At 42.6% G+C, this 25680-nt stretch overlaps 2 protein-coding genes and 1 non-coding gene across 14 annotated transcripts in view; all 3 read left to right on the top strand.

Moving 5' to 3' along the window:
• Positions 1-18113, top strand: part of eif4g1a (eukaryotic translation initiation factor 4 gamma, 1a) — a 22052-nt gene extending 3939 nt beyond the window's left edge. For 5 of the 11 annotated variants that reach the window (XM_087173727.1, XM_087173730.1, XM_087173729.1 and 2 more), the window contains 28 exons: positions 289-471; positions 1020-1119; positions 1965-2075; positions 3475-3668; positions 3875-3967; positions 5072-5147; positions 5250-6164; positions 6270-6358; positions 6489-6678; positions 7073-7206; positions 8781-8900; positions 9019-9438; positions 9630-9776; positions 9895-10131; positions 10343-10447; positions 10668-10964; positions 11128-11245; positions 11333-11435; positions 11682-12004; positions 12142-12263; positions 12411-12583; positions 12699-12824; positions 13342-13423; positions 13591-13689; positions 14577-14720; positions 14854-14935; positions 15172-15312; positions 16636-18113. In XM_087173727.1, coding sequence (XP_087029853.1) covers positions 289-471; positions 1020-1119; positions 1965-2075; positions 3475-3668; positions 3875-3967; positions 5072-5147; positions 5250-6164; positions 6270-6358; positions 6489-6678; positions 7073-7206; positions 8781-8900; positions 9019-9438; positions 9630-9776; positions 9895-10131; positions 10343-10447; positions 10668-10964; positions 11128-11245; positions 11333-11435; positions 11682-12004; positions 12142-12263; positions 12411-12583; positions 12699-12824; positions 13342-13423; positions 13591-13689; positions 14577-14720; positions 14854-14935; positions 15172-15312; positions 16636-16817 — 5106 coding nt within the window. In that variant the 3' untranslated portion in view covers positions 16818-18113. The remainder of the gene's footprint in view (positions 1-288; positions 472-1019; positions 1120-1964; positions 2076-3474; positions 3669-3874; positions 3968-5071; positions 5148-5249; positions 6165-6269; positions 6359-6488; positions 6679-7072; positions 7207-8780; positions 8901-9018; positions 9439-9629; positions 9777-9894; positions 10132-10342; positions 10448-10667; positions 10965-11127; positions 11246-11332; positions 11436-11681; positions 12005-12141; positions 12264-12410; positions 12584-12698; positions 12825-13341; positions 13424-13590; positions 13690-14576; positions 14721-14853; positions 14936-15171; positions 15313-16635) is intronic. The other 6 variants (XM_087173732.1, XM_023405518.2, XM_023405520.2 and 3 more) reach the window with 3 other exon arrangements.
• On the top strand, positions 10182-10258 carry LOC111654491 (small nucleolar RNA SNORD66). Its single transcript, XR_002760745.1, has one exon. It is a non-coding gene; the product is annotated as a small nucleolar RNA SNORD66 (small nucleolar RNA).
• Positions 18114-19337: 1224 nt separating the features above from the next.
• fam131aa (family with sequence similarity 131 member Aa) lies at positions 19338-25607 on the top strand. Of its 2 annotated transcripts, none has more exons than XM_023405402.2 (5): positions 19338-19577; positions 22224-22335; positions 22439-22621; positions 24273-24413; positions 24564-25607. In XM_023405402.2, the coding sequence occupies exons 2-5, from the start codon at positions 22245-22247 to the stop codon at positions 25133-25135; spliced, it is 987 nt and encodes a 328-aa protein (XP_023261170.1). In that variant the 5' UTR covers positions 19338-19577; positions 22224-22244; the 3' UTR covers positions 25136-25607. The 2 variants fall into 2 exon arrangements, with proteins under 2 accessions (XP_023261170.1, XP_023261169.1); XM_023405401.2 differs by lacking the exon at positions 19338-19577 and adding an exon at positions 21045-22002.
• Positions 25608-25680: the final 73 nt, after the last annotated feature.

Below are 25680 nucleotides of genomic sequence, written 5' to 3'. Positions count from 1 at the left end.
CCCCCGCACCCCCACCCCCTGAAACTTGGGCTAACCTCAGTGTGGCAGGAAGAGATGATACCCAGTACAATTTAAACTCAATGTAACCTAAGAACTGAACTTACTGTATACATTGGCAGTTGTTATGAGTGCTTTGCTTTCAACTGAGGTGCTGCTGCATTCTAACACATGGGCTAGGACTACAATAGTAAAGACATTAAATGCATACGCAGAGCAACACAGGTTTACTTGTGCGAAGATACATTCTTCATCCTTCTCTCCCTCCGTCTCCCCTCATCTTTTTTCCAGAATTACTATCAAAACCGACCAGCCATGGCCACCAGTGCTCCAAGGGTACAGACAAGTAGTGGCCCTCGACCTGTTGGACCTACTCACGTCTACCCGCCCAGTTCCCAGATGATGATGATTTCCCAGCAGCAGTTGTCTTTTGCTGGCTCACCTCAGGGCTACTTCATTCCCCCTCCTGGACAGGTTGGTTCACATTAGAAATCAGCAATCTGTTAAAATGGAAAACATATCACTGGTCTACCCAACAACCTGCCTACATAATACTCCTTATATTACTATATTGGCCTGAATATAGCTTTGTTTTTGGAATTTACATTAGAAAAAATGGGGATCAAGGACTTCAGTTCCTCGCCCAGTGAAACAGATCAGGGACTAAATCATCTCTCCAGCAGCCCAGAAATACTGGGGTCCCACATAGTCATGAAGGAAGTCTTAGAAAACACAGTCTGAAAAGTGCTAACAGCCAGAGAAAATTCTGACCACATCCAAGAGCCTGACTGGAGAGTGTTTGAGCATGTGACTGACACACAATGAGGAACTAGCTACATTTGAAAACATAGTTGGACAAATGTTGTAGTTTTTTCTTTCAAAAGCAGGTGTTGGAAAAGATGTAATCTTATATTTGCATCAGTATGTCATAGTGAGAGATGGCAGAGATGGACCTGAAGCTCTCACAACTTTATTTTTCCCTCCGTTGTTGTTGTTTCTGACTCTTTAATTTGTTTCTGCAGTACCGGGCCCCATACATGCCTCCCACTCAGCAGTACCCTGTGACCAGTGGTGCACCAGGCTTCTATGCAGGAACTAGCCCTGCTGAATATCCAACTTATGGTAAGGGGCTTTTGCCCAAGACTAACAACAACCAAGCACAACCATAAACATGATAAAACATGATGATTGTCTTTTCAAAAGAGGTTAAACCTCTGTTAAGCATCAGAAACCCAAATTTAACAGAGAGGTTAAATTGAAGCATCTGGTTTTAGTCCATATCCATTTGCACACCTCTTTACTCACAACGTGTCGCTGGGCGTGTCATGGTTTTGCCTGGTGTGTTTTAATGTCTTTCTGGGTCAAAACACTGCTGTATGTGGTGAACTGCCAGTTGCATGTGCTCTGGCTTAATTCTGCTTTGGCCTGTGTTCTTTCTATCTGCAGTCTCACCTGACACTGCCTCACAGGTTCCATGAAATGACTTTGAGACTTTGGCTCCTGCTTCTTTTCTGTTCTTTTGTTCTTATGTCGACATTGAAACAGGATGATGGAGTTGATTTTTTTTAATGTTAAGAGGGAACTAATTTGAATATTAATGGTTGTAAACATTAACAGGGACAAAGACTCAAATGGAGGATAAGCATTGATGTGATGCAGCTGCAGATTTTTTCTTTTTATCTGTGAAGGATCCAACTAAAACCTCACATTTATACTTAAACAATACACACACCCTGAGTGCAAGATGGTGCATTGAACAGAACTATCCAGGAAGAGAAGTGTGATTTTTGATTTAACAATATGCGAAAAAATTTCAAATTGTTCATTTCATGGGACCTTTTTAACACCCTGCTTCCTCTGGATCCTCTCATTAACTCATTCTGCATCTGTCTCTTCCTGCCCTATCTCCTTCTTACCTCCCTCTCCCGTCCCTCACTCCCTTCCTCTCCTTTGCTGCGTTGGTTCAGAGCCCTCTCTTGCTGCGAGGGAGAGGCGGGGTGGTGGGGGGAGAGGAGGCGGGCGAGAGAACGGCCGTCTCTCTCTCCACGGTGCTCCTCTCACCTCCCAGCGCTACCCCGGTGAGTAGTGTGTGTGCTTGTGTGTTGGTCAGCAGGCTTCAGTGGCAAAATCTCTGTGGCACTACCTGTATCTAGTATTCTTGCAAATGAGATACAAAGTGTTGTACACATACTCAAAGTAATGGGTTATAATTGTAATTTAAAAAATAATCAGCAAGCACACAGGAAACACATTAAGTCTATGAATATATTAATAAGATATTGAAGCCTGAGCAAAATGAATGATGGTACACCTTTACTCATGTATATAGATGGAGAAGTGCATAAGGCACCATTACTGTAGGGCATTTCACTTACAAATTTGTGCAATAGCTTTGTAATATGTGTAAAGAATTTAACTTATTAACCATTTTTGATAAGAAGTATGCCTAGGAGAACCTGTGAAATCTGTTAAATATTAAGAAATTGAAATAAAAACCAAAAAAAAAAAACTGAATTTTGTCTAGTTACAACAGATGACTAGACATAATTTCACCGGCAAATCACTAAAAATACACTCAGGCATGTGTTGTTACCAGTTGCTCTAACAATGGAAATGATGGAGAGAAAAGGGTGAAAAACAAATTACAATCCCCTGATTCATGAAATCATTTTACTTTAATTTTCTGCTGTTGAACAGCAGCCTGCCTACACATGGCCGGTGGAGCCGCTGCCAGCCAGCAGGTCTCTTGCTAGTTGGGTACTCTACACACATTTCCTAGCTGAAATTCCACTTTTAGAATTATGTCTTTCTATATTTTTCTTCATTTATGTATTTTGTGTGATTTACAATGCAAAAATTCTTTCTTTATAATCATAAGCTAGCTGGTAATGCTGTTTATGTACTACACAACGTTTTAACATACTGCTTCAGTCTGACCTTCACAGTCTGGATTTGAAGGTCATTACTCCAGGAGTTTGCATTGTAACCAATTTCTTTCTTCATTCTGAAGGTTACCTTTATAGCAGGAGTAGAAGGGGCTGACTGCAGACTAAAAACATCCATGGTTTCACAGTTTCGAAGTTAATATTTGTTTGTATCTTGTTACACAGACCTCATATAGGCTGTCACTGTAGATTATGTGTTACTACAGGAATCTCCACTCTTATCAATAGGGCCTCCAGCTGTGGAGACATTGACATGGATTTTTAGCAAACGCAGCAGTTGTCAACAGGCATAGGTTTATAGTAGCATATTGAAGTCCTTTTCATAACAATTACAACTATAATTCCCACAAACTGCCTTGCAGGGGTGTTAGGAAAACATGGTCCAAGAAAAAAATTTTGCTCATAACCACAGGAACCAAATATCTTCTGAACCTTGAATGGCTGGTCATTTTAATATGAAATTGCACTTGAGTATTTTGTTTTCATTAATGTTTTTTTTTGTTGTTTTTTTTGTTTCACTCTAACCTTACAGCAGGAGCATACTACCCAGCTCAGGCGCAGTACTCTCCATCTGTCCAGCCTGCACCGGTCATGATCAGCCCCGCCCAGCAGCAGCAACAAGCCCCGCCTCCTCAGCAGCCACCGGCACAGTCACAAGGCCCACCAAAGAGGGAACGCAAACCGGTAGTGTGTCACAACAAAAGAGCAGCACATCTCTTGTCTGAGGTCAAAAAAAAAATGAATAGAGAGAGAGTGTATTGTCTGTTCAATGTGGAACCTTCCCTTTTACCTCAAAATAACAATAGTATTTATTATGATGGGTGGCAGCTATAGATCAGTATTGTAAAGGATCGTCACATACTGTCTGTAATTTAATGTTGGATACACGCTTTAGGGGAACTCAACCGATATTTGTCCTTTCTCCTTGATAGATAAGAATACGAGACCCCAACCAGGGCGGGCGTGATATCACAGAAGAGATAATGTCAGGTGGAAGATCCACCACCACACCGACTCCCCCACAGGTAAGAATGCTTTGGTTGCCATTGACTTATTGGAACGCTGATCCTAGGCAAGCATGGTTATGAACGTAGTTAAAGACAGAGTTGTTTCATAAATTATATTAACTGATTGTAAGTCAAGATTTTCTCTGAAATATTAAACTGCTGTCAACTGTTCTGTACTGTGTGTCTGTAAATTTAAGTGCCTGAATGACACTGGGCTCAGACTGATAGTTGGCTTTCCTGACGATGCAGCAGTTTTTCAAACATTGAAGCATTAAAAATATATGAATATTCTACAGTTTAAGGTCTTGAGATTTAAAAAATGTGTAAGAAAAGTAACAACATGCAGCTTTAGGAGATCACGGCTGTTTTGGATTTTGTAAGAAAATAGATATTTAGTTGGTTTGTATGAACAAAGCCTGCTCTAAGGGAGAAAACAAAAGCAGCCCTTAGGAATTCTTTACAGCCCTAAACTAATTTATTTTTCACAAAGGTTTTTGCATATTTTCACATCTTTTATAGTAACATGTCATAATTAAAACAGCTCTAATCTAGCAGAGTTACACAGAACAAAAAACAGAAATCTAAAGCAAGTACACACAATTATAGTTTATAATTTATAGTTATATCGTTGGTGTTATAAGCATATTTTATTTTACTATATATTTATATATTTTAATGATTTTAGTCTTTATTTTGACACATGCTTCCAAGAGGATTGCTGCCAAACCTAATTTCATTGTGTTTTTAATGCAGTGCTAGTAAAGAATCTATCCATCTATCAATTATGCACTGTTGTTTTGAGCCTTGGTTATATTTTTATGTTAGTTTGCATTACCTTGGGTGACTACAATGTCAGTAGGGAGATAAAGGGTTAGGAGAAATATGAGGAGCACTTTTTAAATAATAGAGGTCAAAACCAGGACACATGACAGCCTTCAAAATAACCACCACCTTGAATCCACCGCTCTTTGACACTACTCTTCTTAACTAAAAGTGAAGGCCAGAAGTTCTGTAAGAATTGCATTGCAGACATTTTATAATGAATTACATTGAATGTGTGTAGCTTTATCTTACAATCCGGTGCTTTTCAGTGCTTTAAAGACAACTATTTTGTGATCCTAGGCCTCCATAGCAGAAGTAAGTCCTGCACAGACCAACGGTGAAGTTGTACAGTCTGCCACTACAGTGATGAGAAAAGGTCAGTACGTTTTCTCATTTTGGTTTGCATGAAAAATATTTGCTTCCGCACAATGCGCCACAGTTTCCTTTATGTAACTATCTCATGTGTTTGGTTGCCCAGATGAAATCACGGAACCTCCCGCTAGCGCTGAGACCCCTCCACCTCCCGCCACAGTAAATGCAGAGCCTGTGGTGGAGGCCAAACAGGAAACAGACAGCCAGGTGACACCGTCTGCTGAATTAGCCACACAGTCTGTAGCTCCCACGGCTGCTACTGAGGTGCCATCCCCATCGATAAAGGACCAGCAGACTCCCGCTTCCCTCCCTCCTGCAGTAGCATCTACGGCTACTCCTGCTGAGGCGGTAACTAAAGACGATACTAAAGTCGGTGACACGGTAGATGCTCCTGTCGCCCCTTCAGCATCATTAGCAGCACAAGAGGCACCTGTCAAAATGGAGGAACCACAGGCTGCCCCAGCTCCAGCTGAGAAGGCACCAGAAAAGGAGGAAAAGAAAACGGAGGAAGTGAAGAAAATCGAAAAAGAGGAGCAGGTAGCCAGCTCCAAGTTAGAGCCTGCAGTTGAGGTTGCAGCAATAGTTCCACCCGTTAAAGTGGCAAAAGAAGAAACGGCTACAAAGACAGAAACTGAAATGTCTGAGCCTCCACCCTCTGCCCAGGAACCTGCTGCTCCACAGACCCAGACCGCTGCCCCGAGCTCTGCCCCCGAACCTGAACCCACACCGGATGAAACAGCAGAGCCTCCTCTCCCCAACGGCCTTCCTCAGCACATTGAGGAACTGTCTGAGGACATGGCATTTCCAGACACTACACCCCTTGACAAGCCCGACGCTTCTCAATCTCAGGAATCCACACCTGTGGCTAAAACAGTAACACCAGCCCAGGAGGAGGAGAAGGAGGAGGAAGAGGAGGAGGAGGAGGTGGTGGTAGAGGAGAAAAAAGGGGAAGAGGTGAAAGAGAAAAGTGAGGATGCCCCTCCCGCCTCTGTTAGCTCTATAGAGGAATCTACTATGCAAGGTACAGTGGAGTTTATCCTCACTTGCATTTATGATTGTCATATTTGTCATTCTGTTATTCTTTTATCTGAGATTTTAATGTCAGCACTTTATCCTTTCTTTGAAGCTGCTACGTCTGTGCCAAAGAAGAGGAAGAACATGAAGGAGCTCAACAAGAAGGAGGCCATTGGAGACCTCCTGGATGCCTTCACGGAGGTCCGTATCAATCCAGATGGTGTATGAGAGTCTCAGCAGTTTCAGCTGTATCAATAATATTTTTGAGGACATTTAGTTTTTAAAACACGCCATTCTGTCTGTTCATCTCTTCCTGTTTTGTTTGCTGCAGGAGCAGGATGCCAAGCCCGCCTCTGAACCCTCGTCCACTCAGGCCGACCCTGTCCCTGCTGCTCCAGCTGAACCTCCCGCTGAGGCTGCAGATGAGACCTGGGAAGAGAAAGAAGACAAGCAGAATGCAGACCCAGACAGGGCCAAAGCCACACCTGAGCCAACTGAGCAGAAATACCAGTACAAAGAAGGTAAGCTATGACTTCCGATTCTCCAGGAATGACGGTTTGTGTGTAATTAAATGATAACAGCTACTGTTCTGATGTGCACTTGTCACTATGATGATGTTTTTTGAAGCATGCATGCAAGTAAAAAGTTTAGGGGCAGATTTAAAAAAATGCAAAGGGTACACATTGAATGTCAGGTCACGTGCAGATTTCTTTGGGTTTTAATTAAGTTTGATAAATCTATAGAGAACAAGACAGGTCCTCTTTGTTAACAATACAAATCAGCACTGGCGGTTTGGAATATCAGGGGCAAGAGACCTACTCATAACAGGTTCCTTTACGTTTAAGAGACCATGTATCAAGAACACGTTTTCCACATCAAACCTCCGCATTAACACGTCTCTTGCACGTCCCTCAGAACAATGGAAGCCGATAGACCCAGAAGAGAAGAAGAGGTACGACAGGGAATTCCTCCTGGGCTTCCAGTTCATCAGCGCCAGTATGAACAAACCTGAGGGCTTGCCCATCATCAGTGATGTGGTCCTGGACAAGGTAGGTGATGTGTTGATTCTGCTGTGGAGTATGAGTCATAAAGAAGTAGAACTGTATATTAAAAGGCTTGGTATGGGTGAAGTTGATGATGCAGGAAGCCTATTCCACTCAAAGTGATATTTTCTTACATTTACTATTATAACATCATTTATCAATGTGTAAATAAACTTTTCCTGTTATATTTGGTGAATGCTTGTTAAATATCCTCTCTTGAGTCGGTTGAGTAATCCCACAACTATACACGTCACTGCATTAATAACTTGTTACCATTGCTATCACAAATAGCTGCAACTGGTAACAGAAAATTAATTTCCCCAACATCTTTTACTCAGACTTTGTCTAGTCAGCAGAACAGTTTACAGTATATCTTTGGTCCACCGTATATGGGAATTTGCGTTAATGAAATTCTCTCTCTTCATGTGAATGTAGAACAACACATTAGAGAAAGCTCATACTTGCTTTACAAGTACCCAATGTAAAATGAATAATCTGAGTAGACTTTGGAACTGCAAGAAATAGTGTGTTCATCCTTTGGAATAACCTGGTTTTTCTGCATTAACTGGTCATGACTTCATATCAGTATAGACGAACACTGCGCTATGGTCCCACATAAGACCCACAATTATAATGTTTAATGTTGCATTCACAGTGCTGGTGTAAAAGTAAGTGAACCCTTGGACTTAATGACTGGTCAAACCAATAACCTCGCACAAGCTCCTCAAGTAGCTGCTGGTCCAAACAACATTCAGGAGAAATTTTGGACCCTTTTTCTCTTAAGACACATTCTTATGATGTTTTGAGTGAGCGGCTCTCTCAAAGTCACTCCACAGAAACTCTGTTGTTATTGTCTGGGCTCTGAATGAGCCACTCCAACAAGTAGATTTTCTCTGAAGTCCCTCTGTAGCAGATATACTTCAATGTTTTGGGTGATTGTCCTGTTGCATTTCACATCTTAAGATACCGTTGGGCACTTTACCTTTGGGATGATGTTTTCATCTTCCCAAACAATTCAACTTGAATCTCATCAGTCCACAAAACATTTTCCCAGTAGTGTCGAGCCGCTCTTTGGCAAACTTCAGGAGTCGGCTTGGTGCCCACCTCTAGGAAGAGTAGCCACAGAACTATCATCTTCATTTATAGAGAGTGTGTCTGTCTGTGGACTGAATATCTAAACTCTCTGAAATGACTTTGCAACCCTTTCAGCTTTATGCAGATTAACAATTCTTGATTGTAAGTCTTCTGAGATCTTTTTCTTGCGAGGCATAGTTCACAGTAGCAGATGCTTCATGTAAATAAGAAACTCAAAATGAGGGCTTTATATAAATAAGCCCACACCCTCCAGTCTTGTTTCTTCAGTTGGACCGCAAGTTTGATAACTCCCAACTGTTATTCAAGCTGAAGGGTTCACATCCTTTTTCTAACCTAATTGTGAATGTTATTTTTATATATATATATATATATATATATATATATTTCTTACCATAGCATAACTATAGCAGAAAATTGGAAAGCTCTGGCAGTGTTTTGTAATTTTGTATGAGCAGACATCATTCTTCCTCTAACTCTACCTTCAGGTAAATAAGACTCCGCTGCGGCCCGCTGACCCAGCTCGAATGATGAGCGTTGGCCCTGATTTCACTCCCTCATATTTGGGGAATCTTGGGAGCAGATCAGTGGGAGGACCACGAGGCCCAGTGAGTGACTTTTTCTGTTACAAAAATAAATTCTTGTCCATTTCTTAGTATTTGATTTGTTGAATAATGTTTATTTCTGCTGATGTTTCTAAATATGTATCCCCTCCCTTCCTTTCAGCCGCCCGGGCCACGTCGCTCTCAGCAGGGTCAGCGTAAAGAACCCAGGAAAATCATCAGCAGCATGTCGCTCAACGATGACGTGCAGCTCAACAAGGCCGAGAAGGCCTGGAAGCCCTCGGTGAAGAAATCCACTCGTAGCCGTGGCGCTGAAGAAGAAGAAGAAGGAGAAGGAGGAGTAGGAGGAGGGGGAGGAGGAGACACTGAACAGGCCAAGACTCAGGAGCTGTTCAAGCGTCTGCGCAGTATCCTCAACAAGCTGACTCCTCAGAAGTTTCAGGAGCTGATGAAACAGGTGACGGAGCTGACCATAGACACGGAGGAGCGGTTGAAGGGAGCCATTGACCTCATCTTTGAGAAGGCCATCTCAGAGCCCAACTTCTCTGTGGCCTACGCCAACATGTGCCGCTGCCTTATGGGAGTAAGTCATGTGATTTTTGTCTAGTAATACAGATGCTAATTAACTGCAACTGTTAATAACTGGTTGGTGGAGGCATACAACTGCGAGATGGTAATTCTAGTTAACCTTTTAAGCCATATAATTATTAGTGTGATGAAAAATGTATGTACATTACAAGATGCTAATTATATGCAATATTTTTTCTCCTTCAGTTGAAAGTCCCCACTTCAGACAAGCCAGGAGTTTTTGTCAACTTCCGTAAATTGCTGCTCAACCGCTGCCAGAAAGAGTTTGAGAAGGACCAGGATGATGATGAGATCTTTGAGAAGAAGCAAAAAGAGATGGAGGCCTCCAAAGACGTAAGAAATGGGATCTTTTATCACTGTCTCTAACACCACAGTCTGTCCGTCTATTCAGACTAAACTAATCATTTTAGCTCAACACTAAGCACAAACAACCACTTGTATCTACCTTCAGGATGAAGAGCGTGAGCGCTTGAGGGTGGAGCTGGAAGAGTCCAGGGACACGGCCCGCCGCCGCTCACTGGGTAACATAAAGTTCATAGGCGAGCTCTTTAAGCTGAAGATGCTGACAGAGGCCATCATGCACGACTGTGTGGTGAAACTACTTAAGAATCATGATGAAGAGTCCCTGGAGTGTCTCTGCAGGCTGCTCTCCACTATTGGCAAAGACCTGGACTTTGAAAAGGCCAAGGTAAGTAAAGCGTGAACTCGGATGGATGAAGGGTGAATTGTAAATTGAGTCTCCCGGGATGACTTTTCTTTTTGTGCCACGTGTCTGGGCCACTGATTATTAGTGATGGGATTGAGGAACTGAGGAGACAAAAACACATAAATCGGTCTTGTTTATTCATATACGCTCATATTCGACAGCCATGATTCATAAATGCTCCTTTTCCTGTCAGCCTCGTATGGATCAGTATTTCAACCAGATGGACAAGATCATTAAAGAGAGAAAGACCTCCTCCAGAATTCGCTTCATGCTGCAAGACGTCTTGGACCTCAGGAGGGTAAATATTAATGAATCCATATCCACACTGACATAAAGAGCTGATAACAGTCGCTAAAGGTAGTGATGAATGCTCACAAGTATTTCTGAATGAATAGAATTGCGTCATGCTGTGTGTTGAGGTGATTATCAGCGATTATGACCGGTATGGAAATCTTGAAGGCTGACATTAATCAACATTTGAAGACTGTTTTATAACCATTTCCATCTCTGATCCACAGAGTAACTGGGTGCCTCGTAGAGGAGACCAGGGTCCTAAAACAATCGACCAAATCCACAAGGAGGCTGAGATGGAGGAGCACAGGGAACAGATCAAAGTCCAGCAGCAGCTCATGTCTAAGAAAGAGGGAGGAGGAGGAGGCGGAGGCGGAGGCAGGATGGGAGGGAACATGGGGGGCAGAGGCCCTCACACACCAGGAGGTGGCCGGGTCGCCCAGCCTCAGGATGAGGGCTGGAACACTGTGCCCATCTCCAAGAACAGACCTATCGACACCACCCGCCTTAGCAAGATCACTAAGGTAACGGACGCTTTCACTAAAACTCTTTGGTGCCGGAAACTCGCAGCAAAAATCGACCCTGTTTTGCCAAGTCCAAAGTCGTTAAAATGAAGTTGACTTTACATTAAACCTGATGGTTTGGGATTGGATGTAACTTTTTTTTTTTCTCCCTGTTTCCCTGCAGCCTGGTGCTCTGGACTTCAACAATCAACTGTTGGCGCCAGGAGGCAAAGGCATGTGGGGTAGCTGGGGCAAAGGCAGCAGTGGAGGAACTGGAGCCAAACCAGCAAGTGGAGAGCAGGGTAAAACATATTCTCCAAAAAGACTATACGGTTTGGGATGCTACAGTGGTTTCAGGGGTTAATCCATCCTTTTCTCTCCTTTATTAGATTCCGGTCGTCCAACTACCAGCACCCTCAACCGTTTCTCAGCCCTGCAGCAGTCTGGTTCATTGTTGTCTTCATCAGACTCTGATCGCAGAGTTCCTCAGAGGTATCAGAAGCTGTGAAAGTGAAATCTCCTGTCCTAATGCTGTGCTTTTCTTCTGTATTGTTTCACTGCAGGGAAGAGTATAAAAGTATTTCCTATCTGGATTTTTTTTTTTTATGCACCTTCCTTCCGTTCGTCTGTAAGACTGAACCACTAATGTGCAGCTTGAACACATGGTATATCAGATCTTATCCAAAATCATATAGTTCAGATTTGATGGCACAACAACCTTTCACTTCCAACCTTCAGGTCGAGCTCCAGTCGTGAGCGTGGTGGCGACAGGGAAAGGGGCGACCGCGAGAGGGATCGGTTTGACCGATTGGATCGCAATGAGGGACGGGAAGGTCGCGACGACAGGAGCAACCGGAACCAAATCACCAAGAGAAGCTTCAGCAGAGAGTCACAGGAGCGCGGCGGAAGGGGTGGCGACAGCCGGGCATCGACTGAGCCTGTGCGTCGCGTCGCCAGCATGACCGACGACAGGGAAAGAGGAAGCAGAGACCGAGGAAGCAGAGACAGAGGAAGCAGAGACCGAGGAAGCCGGGACAGGGGTCCAAGCAAAGACCTCACAGGTAAAAAGCTCATACACCAAAATAAAAATTTAAAATGAATGTAATAGGAGGAAGAAGTTAAGTAGTATAGTGTATATTGATGAAATGACCGTGCACGATTGAGCTTTAACCTGTGTTGTTACCTTGTTTTTCTGCAGCTAAGCGTGAGAGCGCCCCCACTCCTCCTCCTTCTCTTCCTAAAGCTGGTCTGACTGAGGAGGAGGTGGAGAAGAAGACGAACGCTATCATTGAAGAATACCTCCACATCAATGACTTGAAGGTACAAAAATAAAACCGCTCACACTTGCATCCAACACTGAATTTTTACGGAAACACATGCACATTAACGGGCTTACCAGGAAATGCTCGGATTATAAAACTACTCTGACGGCCGGCATCTCTCCTCCCCCTTGTTCCGGCAACGTAGGAGGCGTTGCAGTGTGTGGCAGAGCTCAACAGTTCTGCGCTGCTCTATGTGTTTGTGCGGAACGGCGTGGAGTCGACGCTTGAGCGCAGCACCATTGCTAGAGAGCACATGGGCCTGTTGCTGCAACAACTTGTAAAGGCAGGGACATTGCCCACACAGCAGTACTACAAAGGGTAAGCATTCAACAGGAGAAACATCACAGTCTTTTTTTTTTTTTTTTTTTACATGTGCATGTAAAGGTGTTTGTTTGAAGTGAGTTTGAGTGCCTTGTGTTTTTTGGGGTTGTAGGCTACAAGAGATCCTGGAAGCAGCAGAAGACATGGCCATAGATATACCTCACATCTGGCTCTACCTGGCTGAACTCATTACCCCCATGCTCCATGAGGGAGGCATCCCTATGGGACAGCTCTTCAGGTGAGCTCAGCAAAAAATGATTTGATCCAATAGGTTTAAACAAACCTAGTTCCTTTTGATCGAGCATAGAGGCTGATAAATACTAATACCTTTAACTGATTGTTCCTCTGTTTGCACAGACTGACGTTTTATTGGTTTTAATGTATATATCAGTGAGCAGCATTTTCAGGGTGTTTGGCAGTACTCGAGCCCGAACATGACACTTGAAACCATCAAACCTGAGTCAAACACATTTACACTTTTTTCACTGCAATAAGAAAGATGTTTGTATGTCACTGACCTATCTACCTTCTGAAATAAGGAAGTTTCCTAATCCAACATATAATTGGGTCATTTATTTCCAGTAGGAAAGCTTAAAAAAGGGGGGCTAAAGATATTTTTTAACACATGAAATAGAAGAATTGTGCTTTTTTGCCTCAGGTGTAACTATTGATTTATTTATAATGGTAGTAAATAAAAAAACAGACTAATAATTCAGTTTAAAGGAAGTGGAAAGATTAATTAATTGTATCTTCAGGGAGATCTCAAAGCCTCTCGTGCCTCTGGGGAAGGCCGCCGTGCTGCTGGTACAGATCCTCAAGCTGCTCTGCAACGGAATGGTACGTCCTACATAAATCCCAAAAAGATCCGATCCTGGATGCTTCCACATCTACACTGAAAACAGTTCTTTCATTTCAGCCTGTCGTACAACAAAAATTCCCAAATACTTTGTTGAGATTCACATTTTAGATTCACTGGCTTTAATGATTCTTTTTTTTCTCATTAGACCCCGAAGAAGGTCGGAGCCATGTGGACAGAGGCTGGGCTGAACTGGAGTGATTTTCTGCCTAAGGACGAAGACGTCAACAAGTTTGTCACCGAGCAGGTCTGTAGGACAGAGCGGTACTAGACAGTAACATGAGAAACTTAAAACAATCACTCGGGCTGGGTTGGGGGCGTGAAGATGAAGCTTTTCTTTGATGGGGATAGATAGTACTCTGTTTTGTATGTTTGTTTTTTGAGACCCTTTCTTAATTCTAATTTTAGTTTTTTTTGGAGGCACAGAAGTAACAAAGGGAGATCGTAACAACTCATTCAGAGAAGGCACAGTCCATAATTAGATAACTGCATACTATCTCAAAGAAAAATGACACAGAATGCGCCAATATTTTTCTGAAGTTTTTATAACATGGAAATAAGTGCCAAAACATCCTTATAGTAATTTGAAAGAAATCCACATAAGGAATCCACAGAAGGACCCTGATGTGACATGACTGCTCACTTTTATTTTTATCTATTAGTGTAGTTTACTGATCAAGGTCAATATAGCAGGAATAGTCAAGCCCTCTGCTGGACTAAAAGGTGAACTACTTCAAATGGCCTGTTGTGCATTTAGACTGTAATTTTGTTAAAACAGGTCAGGAACACTTTGCATATTTTTTTACCACATTTGAACAAATGTTCAAAATTTTGAATAAAAAGTGATAGCGCTATGCCCCATACCTGTAACTCCATGGTGGCAGAAAAGAACAATCATTAAATAAATAAAAAGTAATAGATAAAAATACACAATGAAAATGTGTGAGTATTAGTTCAGTTATGTTCTGTATACTGGGCATGTAAAGAAAACGCAGTGCATGAGTAAAAAAGATGGGACTTGTTTTGTTGTTGGTGCTGTTTCTGTTTTCGGTTCAGTTTGTTTTTAGATGTAAGATTTAAAGCCAAAAAAAAAAAAGTTTCTTCAAGCCTTCCTTTTTTTGTTACACTTTTCAGAAAGTGGATTTCACCACAGGAGAGGAGACGGAGTCAAAGGAAGTGGATAAGAAGAAAGTCCTGAGTGGAGAAGAGCTCAGCAAACAGCTGGACAGACTCCTTCAGGACAAAGCCAACAACCAGCGTATCCGAGACTGGGTTGAGGTGTGTGTGACAGTACTAGTGATATTGCTCATGTTTTACTTTACATGCCAATACTCCAGGGTTTTTAAAGATATTAAACTTGCATGAGTAACTTAAGTTCCCTCTTTTCATTTTTCTTTTTTCTCTCTTCCAGGCTAACATGGACGAGCAGCAGATGGCTTCCAACCAGTTCGTACGAGCACTGATGACATCAGTGTGTCAGTCTGCCATCATATGTAAGTATGACGTAGAAGTGAGAGCTGTCTGTTGGTATTTTCACCTCACAGCAGCAGCAGCTTGAATTCTCCGAGGAGAAAAAGTTTCAGTATTACTGATGCACCAATATCACAGAACGCACACCACAGTATGTGATTGACTCGGCAGCTCAGGAAGTAAACCTTCATTACGGTATGGGATGAGTTTTACCTGTGATCATGGTTTGTCTGAACATGTTTGTTACTCCTCATTTCAGGCGACAACCCGTACAGGGTGGACGCACGGCAGATCAACCAGAGGGCCAGTCTGCTGCAGAAATACCTGTGTGATGAGCAAAAAGAGCTGCAGGCCCTTTACGCCCTCCAGGCTCTGATGGTGCACATGGAGCAGCCTGCAAGTGAGTGTCCTGCTATTGGTCTGCCTCTGCTGGGAGTAAAGGGTTAACGCTGGACATACAGAGGGAGACAAATACCTTACAATACAACAGCCCTATAAGAAACACTATAAATAAGTGGAGCTCATAGTTTTCAGGTTTTGACCGTTTGATTGATTATTCAGTTTCAAAAAAATCTGGTCATTACTGAGACTCAGAACTTTTTGATATTTGTGACTAAATAAGCAACAATCAGAGTTGAAGTTAAACCTATATATATATATTTCTTTTTAACTCGAACAACTGTGAAGAGATTGTGGCTGCATCCAAAGTGATTCCCATATAATGCATTGCATTTCCTTTCTGTCATTTTATTTAACTGTCCAAACTGTCAGTGTCACATCTATGCAGTACATTTAAAAGAAAAAAAAAAAAAAAAAATACTACAAAGACATAGTGTCCGTGACATGTTCATTACTTTCTATTCACTATCCCACAATGCAATGCTTCCATTTGATATATGCAATAGCACATCGTTCACTGATGACACAAAACAGTGAGGATTCATGAATGTCAGAAGACTTGATTTACTGCTCACTAGAGGGTAACAGTGCTGATTATGTAACGAGTCGTGAATGAGCGGCACAACTGTCTGATTCTTATGATACATTCTGATTGGTGGGAGGAAAAGTGATAAATTTGTTTCCCCCATGATTTCCGCCGCAACATCAAACCAGTGAGAAGAGCACAGACAAAAACACTGACACAGCAATAAACAGTATTGTTCTATCTTTAGCAGCCAGTAGTTGATTCATGTGATTCTTAGAAAAATGCAGTTTGAGCTCTCCACACTAAAACAGAGAGAAAAATATGTTTCCTTTGTGCCAAATTTGCTGAATCTTCCTAATATCATAAAGAACCTCTCTGAATACTGACACTTGGTGCTAATTTGTATTTGACCAGTGAAGCTGCCTTTTGTAATTGGTTCATTTTTGTCTCCTTCTCTAAGTACAAAATAATGAACTGTGACCAGACAAAAGTCTAAATAATGTCATATGCCAAACGCAGGATATCTACATTAGCAAAAATAACTGACTGAAGGACACTTGATGGGATATTTGTTTAAAAAGGACAAAGTTATATAAATGTCTTCATCACACAGCAGAAACTAAACAGTATGAGCTTGTGTTTATTTCAGGGCTGTTGTATTGTAAGGTTTGTTACTTTTTTCCCCTCCTCTCACCTGGCAGCAAACATTGGGTGAAGTGTAATTTGCTGCAACAATACCCTCGGTTGTTTCATTACCAATGCAAGATCAGTGCTGACCCGTGTGTTGTGTCTCTGCAGACCTGCTGCGGATGTTCTTCGATGCCCTGTACGATGAGGACGTAATTAAAGAGGAGGCCTTCTACAAGTGGGAATCCAGCAAAGACCCCGCAGAGCAAACAGGCAAAGGTGTGGCCTTGAAATCCGTCACCGCCTTCTTCACCTGGCTCCGTGAGGCAGAGGAGGAGTCTGACAAGGAATAAAAGACTGAACTGAAAGCTGCCCCCCCTCCCTATGGCAAAGGCGGGGGCTCTGCAGGCGGCTGTCGAGAGTCATGGACAATATTGCCAGAGAGGCAGACTCGAAATCAATCCTCAGTGAGGATAAATCTTTATTATTTTCTCTTTTCTTTGAGGGATGGACTCAGAAAACAATCATTTCTCTCTCCCCTCCCTCTCTTGCTTCCTCATTATTTCCCCACCTGCTTGTCACAGCAAGTGTCCTAATCAAATAAACTTGAAAACTGATTCAGCAGGATTGCTTGTTAACAAGGTGTGAAGTATCCCACATCACTACGAAACTCTTTTTGTCACAATAATCCAAACCAACAGGCTGCTTTTCTATGGTTATAATGCCTAACAACCTATCTGGTCTGCAAGAATAAACAGCAGGGCGTGTGGTGTAGTGGGTTCCCTGATGCGTGGGTATCATCATGCCATAATGTGTGTTCAATCCAAACACAGCTCTTCTATGTCTTTGTCCCTTACTGGAGTGTGCAGCATGTCTGAAGTGTGTTTCTATTAATTATACAGGGGGGCGAAACGTTGGTAGACAAAATGTACATGAACTAATCTTAATTTGATGGATGGAGTTTTTAAAGCAAAGGTTGTCTATTTTCTCTTCCTGTTTCCTATCATGAACTTAAAGAGGACAGAAACACGGAGGACTGATGTTGACCTTTGACCTTGACTACTAGGGGGTGGTCTTAATGCTTCCTCTAAGCCATCCTCACCCATCCCCAGTAGTGAACCACACTGACTCTTCATCTTTACCTCTTCTGTACTTAAACCCGAGCTGTCATAAAGGACACTTATTGACCCAATCACCATTAAAACTTGAAGTCTACAGAAAATTGACTTGATGAAATATATAGAGTTGAAAAAAAAACAACAAAAAAAAAAAAAACAACAAAAAAACAAAAACAAACAAACACCACAGAAATGATCCGAAAGCCTTTTCTACTTTAAGTGGAAACTCATTTCAGGAGCGTTCTGTAAATATATAATATTAATGATAATAATTAAAAAAAACAAACTTTTTTTTTCCAGTTTTATTTTTCAGAAACAATAAATTGCTGATGTAATTGCAGTGTATCCTTTTCCAACAGCAGTTGTCCGGATGCAGAGAGGTGCTTTAGATAATCCATTGATTATTAGTTTTATTGGAATTTTGTAAATATTTTTTTGCTTTCTTTATTTAAGAAATTATTGCTTCTTTTGCATCGGAAACTGGAAACATGAGGTAACGGAACATTGCAAATAAAGGACTTATTAAGTTGCTGAGCAGAGTTTTGTTATAAATCTGTCAAACATGTTGGATGTTCCAGTCATTTTATAGTTGTGTATGTTGTGGATATGGCTGGTTATTGGGGACTCATCAGTCTGATACTGACCTTATAAAGCAGATCGGGTTTCAGCCATGACTTCACCAAATCACATTAAATACACTTTGTGTCATAAACCTTCAGCATGACCATTGTCGCCTACATTCATTCAGTCACAGTGAACCGATAGCGGAGGTCAGAGATTTTAAATATGGGGGAAAAGAAAAAAAAAAAGATTGAATTTGTGCACCCATAAGTCAAGTCATATGGTCATGTTAACCCAATGACCCTCACCGACCCCTGTGTTCCGCCCGTTCTGTGCATTATGTGTATTTCTAATCATATGGTAGACTACATGGTAGCTTCATTATAATTTGTACAAATGCCACGAACAATTATTTTTATTAATTGTTCAGTGTTTAAAATCCCTCAGAGCCCAAGATGACGACTTCAAATTGCCTGTTTTGTCCAACCAGCGTAAAAACGAGATTCCATTTACACTCATTTAAAACAAAGAGAAGCTAAAACCTGTGACTCATTTTATTGATTAACTAACTAACTAACGGTTCCAGCTGCTGTGATTTGTTTGTGGTCCCAGATGTGTGCTTTAACACTGTCTGGCCCCAGGCTGACTGCATGACACATTAATCTGCAGTCATGCGATTAAACACTAATATATTTAGGAAAATGCTGCATGTAAAGAAAACAAATCAAATTCAACAAAAGAAAGTGTTTCTAGAAGACAGAGCCTGAATTTGAGGTAATAATTTGTTTTTAAGACCCTTGCCACATTGATTGTCGGGGGGGGGGGGGGGGGGGGGCCCGGAGGTCTGGGGCCACGGGGCAGTAGCCCGCTTTGTGCTCTGCGCATGTGTCTTGTTATGCTGTTACACTGCAGGTTAACACGACCGATCAAATCAGGTCAAATTGGCTTTCCACTCTGCTTTTCTTTTGGCATCAGGCCGCAGTAAATTTCCACACATGAGCAGTCTGTCCATCCTGCCCGCGTCCTGTTGAGTGTGTTCACCGAATACCTGCCGATGAATGCGCTGAAATGTGTCTAAAATAAAAGCTGCAGGTTACCGTATCTTGATGTTGGCTGCATCGGGTAGGGGCAGGGAAAGGGGGTGGTGGGGGTGGTGGGGTGGGGTGGGATGGGATGTGACACCGCCTTGCGTTGATGACGCTTGCCATCGGGAGACATTTGGACAGCCTATGTAACCCATATACCGAGCAACAAATGGTGCGTGTGCGCCGCAGATGTGATGCTGGAGTTAGGAGGATGTTTCCGCCGACTGTGTGGCTGTAACGCTGTGCTGCAGACCCTGCTGCAGGAGGACGAGCCGCGCGGTATCATCTGTTGATCGGATCGGACACAATTAAAGCGCATTATCATGAGCCGCCGCGGTCCGACTTACAGGTAGGTGAGGAGAGTCGCTGTGAGTGAAAAGATCACAACCGGGCGAGCTTCGTTAGAGCTGTGAAGGTGTATATAAAGGGCAGGGGGCTCTTTGGTATTTCCGAGGTGTTTATCCGATGCAGGTATGGAGCTATTGGTATGCAGATGGAGACTTCAGAGGTTGCCAGGAGACCCGCTGCTGCATCCGCGCCTGTTGTGCGCTATTTTCCCCGTAATTGCAGGTTACAGGCCTGCACCCATCAATGGCGGGGTGATGTGTTATTCAACTGCTTCTGTTGCTTGAATGCACCATTTCCAGAAAAAAAAAAAAAAAAACACATACACACACACACACACACACACACACACACACACACACACACACACACACACAACTCATCACATCAGCACTGCAGCTCCCTCCATTCATTCCAAGAGACAGACTCAGGGCTGAAGATGTTTTGGCTGCAGACACCTAACTCGATCCCACTTGTTGGTCCTATAGGTCACATCACTGACTCTGGGGATGTCAGAAGAGGAGGCATCACTCCTGTTTGACATGTTTAGTAACATCATGGTTACCAGAGGTTGCCTCTGCAGGGAGCAGACAAAATGACCCCAACACCTCAGGAAAAGGGGAACTTGATTACAACTGCAAACACTGCTGCGCATGTAGTTGTTATTAGGATGAATGCCAATTAGCAGCAGTTGTCAGCTGAAAAAGAGGCCTGGTAATCAGCACGGTGAAGTGTGAGTCTTTCAAATCAACATTACACATTTAACAGCTCTGGAGAGGCTAAACCATGTGCAGGTGCAGAGGTGAAAGAAAAGTGAAAATTTCACAGGGAACAGTTTCAGAAATCACAACAAACTGAGTGTCAAATAGAGGAGGGCTTATTTGATTGATCATCTTTTGATTATTTTTTGACTGATAAGATCATTATTTAGTCTAAAAAGAGTAGAACATAGTGGGGAAAGAAACCCATTTGTGTCCCAGACCCAAAGGTGATATCTTTAAAAGACTTATTTTCTCAAGTCAACAGTCCAAAACAACAAAATATTCAATATACAGTTACTTGAAAGAAAGAACTGGAACAAATAAATGTTTCAATTTTTATAATTGATCAAAACTGTTGTTTGACATTTATACTGTAGTGGTTCCAACCTGAAGGGCTGGGACACTTCCAATGAATCTGACAGATGAATCTGAGGGGTTGCGAGAAAATAAGAAATAAACCATATAAATCATATATATATATATATATATATATATATATATACTTTTCTTAAATTGAACAGCTTGTGTAGTTGCTACACATAATTCACAGTCAATACATTTTGGAGGTCAGAAACCCACTTTGCAGAGCTAAGACACAAGCTGTGACGAGGGGTCACAACTAGATACAACAGAGGACACAAGGCAAAAAAGGTGAGACGGTTGACAAATGCTGCTGCCTGGCTTATGACCTAATATAATCCACATTTGTAGCAGTGTTTGCATCTGCGAGGGGTCAAGTGTTTCTTGTTTTGACTACCTGCTTGCAACAAGATTATTTAAAAGGTGAGCGCTCGCGGTGCTGAAAGCCGTGTGTCTGAGTCTCAGGAGGGAGCCGTTGCAGAGCGCCACATGCTGAACCTGTGTTGTGTGTGTGTTGAGCATGAGTGACACCTGCAGAGCTCAGGAGGTGAGTGTTTTTTAGCAGCTCTTCTGAGGGGCGTTGAACGTCACACAGAGCCGTGGGAGCTGTTCACACCTTTGTATCGTTGCCTCCCAGGTCCCTATTGGCCTGTTTGCCTCTGACACACATTTACTGTCATTTTTGACTTTATCATAAGCCTTTCACCACAGTCAGGAGCCTCTTCTTTCTTAGCTGCTTTGGGAGCAAATCTACTTAAGGATATCTGTCAAGTCATGCACGTGCTCAGAGTCGTGCTCAGGCAACACGTTTCCTGCTTGTTGAAAGACTCACCTGCCCTAAAAAACAAGACATATTTCAAGCCTCTCTCATGGTCTTCTGGCACAGATTCATCCGACCCATGAGATCTGTTATATGCAGCCAAATGTGTGTTTGTTATGGACATGGGGTTAGTTAGGTAGTGCTATCACTTTTAATAGGGATCAGCAGCTTTGGGGTGAGCAGGCCTGGCTGGAGCTGCTTACCAGAGCTGGTGACATGCCATATGTCTGCCAGTTTGCATAGAGAGTGTCACCATTGCCCTCACATCCCTCAGCCCCAACCATTTTAACTGGTTTCACCGGCTTACCATGGCTTTAGCATCTGTGCAGTAAATTTAGGGCATAGCTGTTTGCTTGTCTGCCTGGTGGTTTAAACCGGTAAACCCAAGCTGTGACTTTTAGTTGTGTTGGTTCGCTGCGCTGTGACACCATCTCTCCATGTCCATGATGAGGCTGAGGTCCAGGGGTAGAGAAATAAGGGAGGATGAGGTAGGAAAAAGTCTTTTTAACAGTATATATCTGCAGCTGTCTATCAGTATGTTTGCCACGTGAGTCGTGTCTGAGTTTGAGCTGAAATAACTGGGTAGTGTTGGAACAGGCTCACGCGAATGTAGACAAAACGGGGCTTATTTTCTCCTTTCATGCTGTGGTGCAAAAAAAAAAAAAGAAAAAGAGTTTTGCAAAAAAAAAAAATCAAATCTTTCTTGCAGGTGAAATTTGAGGAGAGTGAAATGATTCCAAAGTCAGGAAAATCTCCAGCAGACTCACGGAAAAGTGTCAGCATCCATGAGTTTGCAGCACTTGCCAGATCCTCCTTAAACGGTAACAAACTTTTTTTTTTTTTTTTTTTTTTACTCTATGATTAAATATCTTAAATGTCTTGAGATACAGCTTCAGACTCTGACCTCCACTTCTCTGTTTGCAGGTATTTCGCAGGCAGTGAGGGACCATGTGACAAAGCCCACCTCCCTGGCTCAGGGCCGGGTCGCCCACCTCATAGAGTGGAAAGGTTGGCCCAAACCAGCGGGCCCTTCGCCGGCTGCCCACTCCCACTTCAGCTCCTACTGCCATCTGACCGAAGGAGAGAAGGAGGCCCGGTTTGCTGCAGGTATTTATTTCTGTGACGCATACTGTCCCTCACTGTTTTTTACGCTTTCAAAATACTTTGTGACGAGACGTGACTGCAGTGTAACTAGCTGGTGTCTGTATGTCACTTGTCTGTTTGTGTGGGCATGTGCATCCTCTTATATTTAGCTTGGTTTAGCTCCAGCATCATCTCCTGGCCGGCGCCCACCTTCTGTCATGCAACTAATCCCCTAAAACTCCTGTATGTCAGCGGTCCGCTCCGCCCTCCGTGCTGTCTCTTGGGTGACGGCTTGTCTTGGCAGCAGATGGTGGCCTATTAGACACTCTCCCAAAACACTTCACTGCCCACCAATGGTACAGCAGCTCCTGTTGTTTTGCTGTGACTCATCCTCTCTGGCGCCCGTGACATCGGCATGGTTTGATCAAAAGAGAGAGTTGAGAGAGAGAGGGGGAGGGAAGTAGGGTACACAGTGAGTGTACATTAGAAAGTCTGTATTTTCAGTCTGACAAACAGACATTTTGTTTCGTTTTCTAGATTTCGAAAAAGCTTGTGACTCGAGCTGAAACGATCAGTCAATTGACAAAATTATTTATGTGAACTATTTTAATAATCGATTAACCATTCGACTGCTGTCTCAAGCAAGAATTCAATTCAATCAATTCAGCTGCTATTAGTGACTTCAGTGGGACTTTATTCTGTTTTTCTCTATTTTATATAATTTTTAAAAATATTTTTTGCATTTTGTTAGTTAGCCATTTGATGATCTGGGATATTGTGAGAGGTTCCCGGTGTTTTATGGATTGAACTATATTCAAGAAAATAACAGGGAAATTATAAATCATTAATTTCATTTCAATCTCGCATAACAGTTTGTTTCTTGAAATTATAAATTAAGGAAAATGTGTGATACATAATATATTCTGCAACTTCCAGTATGGAAACAAAGAAAAACTTTGTTTAATATAGATATTGATATATTGGCAAAACCACCGGAGCAATCGGATTTCAGTGATTTTCATCCACTTTAATGAGTCGCAAGAACAAATCTGAGGCATCAAGAAAAGGATTAGCAGGATACAAAAGACGTGGAGAACACGTGATTTATGCTTATTTCTTCACATTTTCCTGTACTCTTTGCTTTTTCTTAATTATCAGAAAATTTTACACCTGAAAGTTCAACTAAAACAAGGGTAGTTGTATATAACCATTCAGCCATTGCTTCATTTTAAGTCACCCGAAGAAACAAAGTCATGTGTATGGAGGTAGATTTGTTCCAATATTATTCATGTGAACAGATTGACAATCTGTGCATAAATGTGTTATCTGTAAATATAAAACACCTTTCACAAATACAAAAGATAAATTTGCAAATTCACAAAAATGTCTTGCAAATGTAAAACGGATTTGCAAATAAACAACTTCCACAAATACAAAAATTATCTCTGAATATATTCAATTAATTTAGAATTAAATGAAAACTATGACTTACTATGACTTTATGCCTTACTAAGGCAAAAAATGTCATAGTATAGTACATACATAAATTAATGTTTCAAGTGTCTTCTCCAATTTAATTTAATGCCTCTGTGATGTTTACATGAAAAGTCATTGAGCATGAAATAGAGAGGATCAGGAAGAAACATGAATGCATTAACATCTGTGTTCCTATTAGGAGTGGCTGAGCAGTTTGCCATCGCAGAGGCTAAGCTGCGTGCCTGGGCGTCTATCGACGATGATGACGAGGAGGAAGACTCCAACGATGAAGACACCCACAACAACGGACAGACTCACACCTTCTCCAACCAGAGCTCAGGTATCCACTACGCATCCATTTTGTTCATTTCATCTCATTTCACTCGTCTTCATTTTGTGCGTCATCACTGACAAAACGCCTCATCTCCCTGCCCCCTCCCCCAATAACCCACCCATCCTCAGGTGTTCTGACTCTTTGCTCCTCCCTCAGACGACGCCACGTCCAATACTATCACCGGAGCGCCACGCCAGCCTGAGGTGGACGGCGGTGAGGCGCCACCCTCCTCCGATAGTCCCCTGGGCTCCAGCAGCAGCAGCAGCAGCAGCAGCCTGCTCTGTGGTAGGCCTGCATCTCACAATGACCCACATTCATCCCAGACCAATTCACCTACTTTACCAAGCGACTGCATGAGTCCATTCCTGGAGGAAGAGGAGGAGGAGGAGGAGGAGGAAGAGAGGCTGGGCAGTCATGAGGAGCAGCCGGCTCCTTTGCAGGAGCAGCACAGCGAGGTCTGCATCCACCACAAGCCTGAGTGGAGGCCTCGGGGCCGGAGCAGCAGGTTCGACTCCTGCTACTCCACCTCTCACTCCGAGTCCCCCGGAGAGGAGGACGAGGAGGACGAGGAGGAGGAAGGCAGCGTGTTTCATGATGGCCGAGTGTGGCACTGCAGCCCGAGGAGCTTCTTCTCTGATCGCGCTTCTTCTGGAGTGGCCTCATTCGATGAGGAGGAGGAGAGGGATGAAGAAGAGGAGAAGAAGGAGGAGAAAGAGTATTTGATGTGATGTATTGTCCATCTTTATGTCTCTTTGAGTCCGTGTTGATTCTGGATATGACATAATCTATTCTGCTTTCACTGTAAACCTCTCTCCACCTCCTCCTCCTCCTCTCCTGTCCTTCCTCTGATCATGTCTCCTCCACTCGCTGCCTTCTGTCTCATCCTCCAGGCCTTCCATGTACTGATCTCCCTCCACCGTTGATCGCTGCTGTAAACAGTATATATATATATATTATATGTATATATATATATTATATATATTGGAGAGTTCAACCAGAATGTAAAGCTGTTGTTCAAACTGAGTTTTGTACATTTTTTTTGTCATGTGAGTCATGTGTTGCTATTGCGTTGGTTTTCTATGGATATTTTGTAGTGTTGTTTTATTCGGGGTCATGCTGTGTCATGTGGGGTAGGGCTATGTTTGATACTGAATGTCTGAGTGTCCTACGTATATAAATACGATTTTTTTTTAAAGAAAAGTCTTTGTCCTTTTTTTCCCCTCCACACAAACACAAACTACACACACGAGGAAGAAACACAATTTCTCATCTT

The sequence above is a fragment of the Seriola lalandi genome, unplaced genomic scaffold, assembly GCF_002814215.2.
Source record: "Seriola lalandi dorsalis isolate HSWRI2012SDOR001 ecotype SW California unplaced genomic scaffold, Sedor1 jcf7180002054277, whole genome shotgun sequence".
NCBI classification, from domain to species: domain Eukaryota; kingdom Metazoa; phylum Chordata; class Actinopteri; order Carangiformes; family Carangidae; genus Seriola; species Seriola lalandi.
This window is presented reverse-complemented; position numbering and strand designations above follow the sequence as displayed.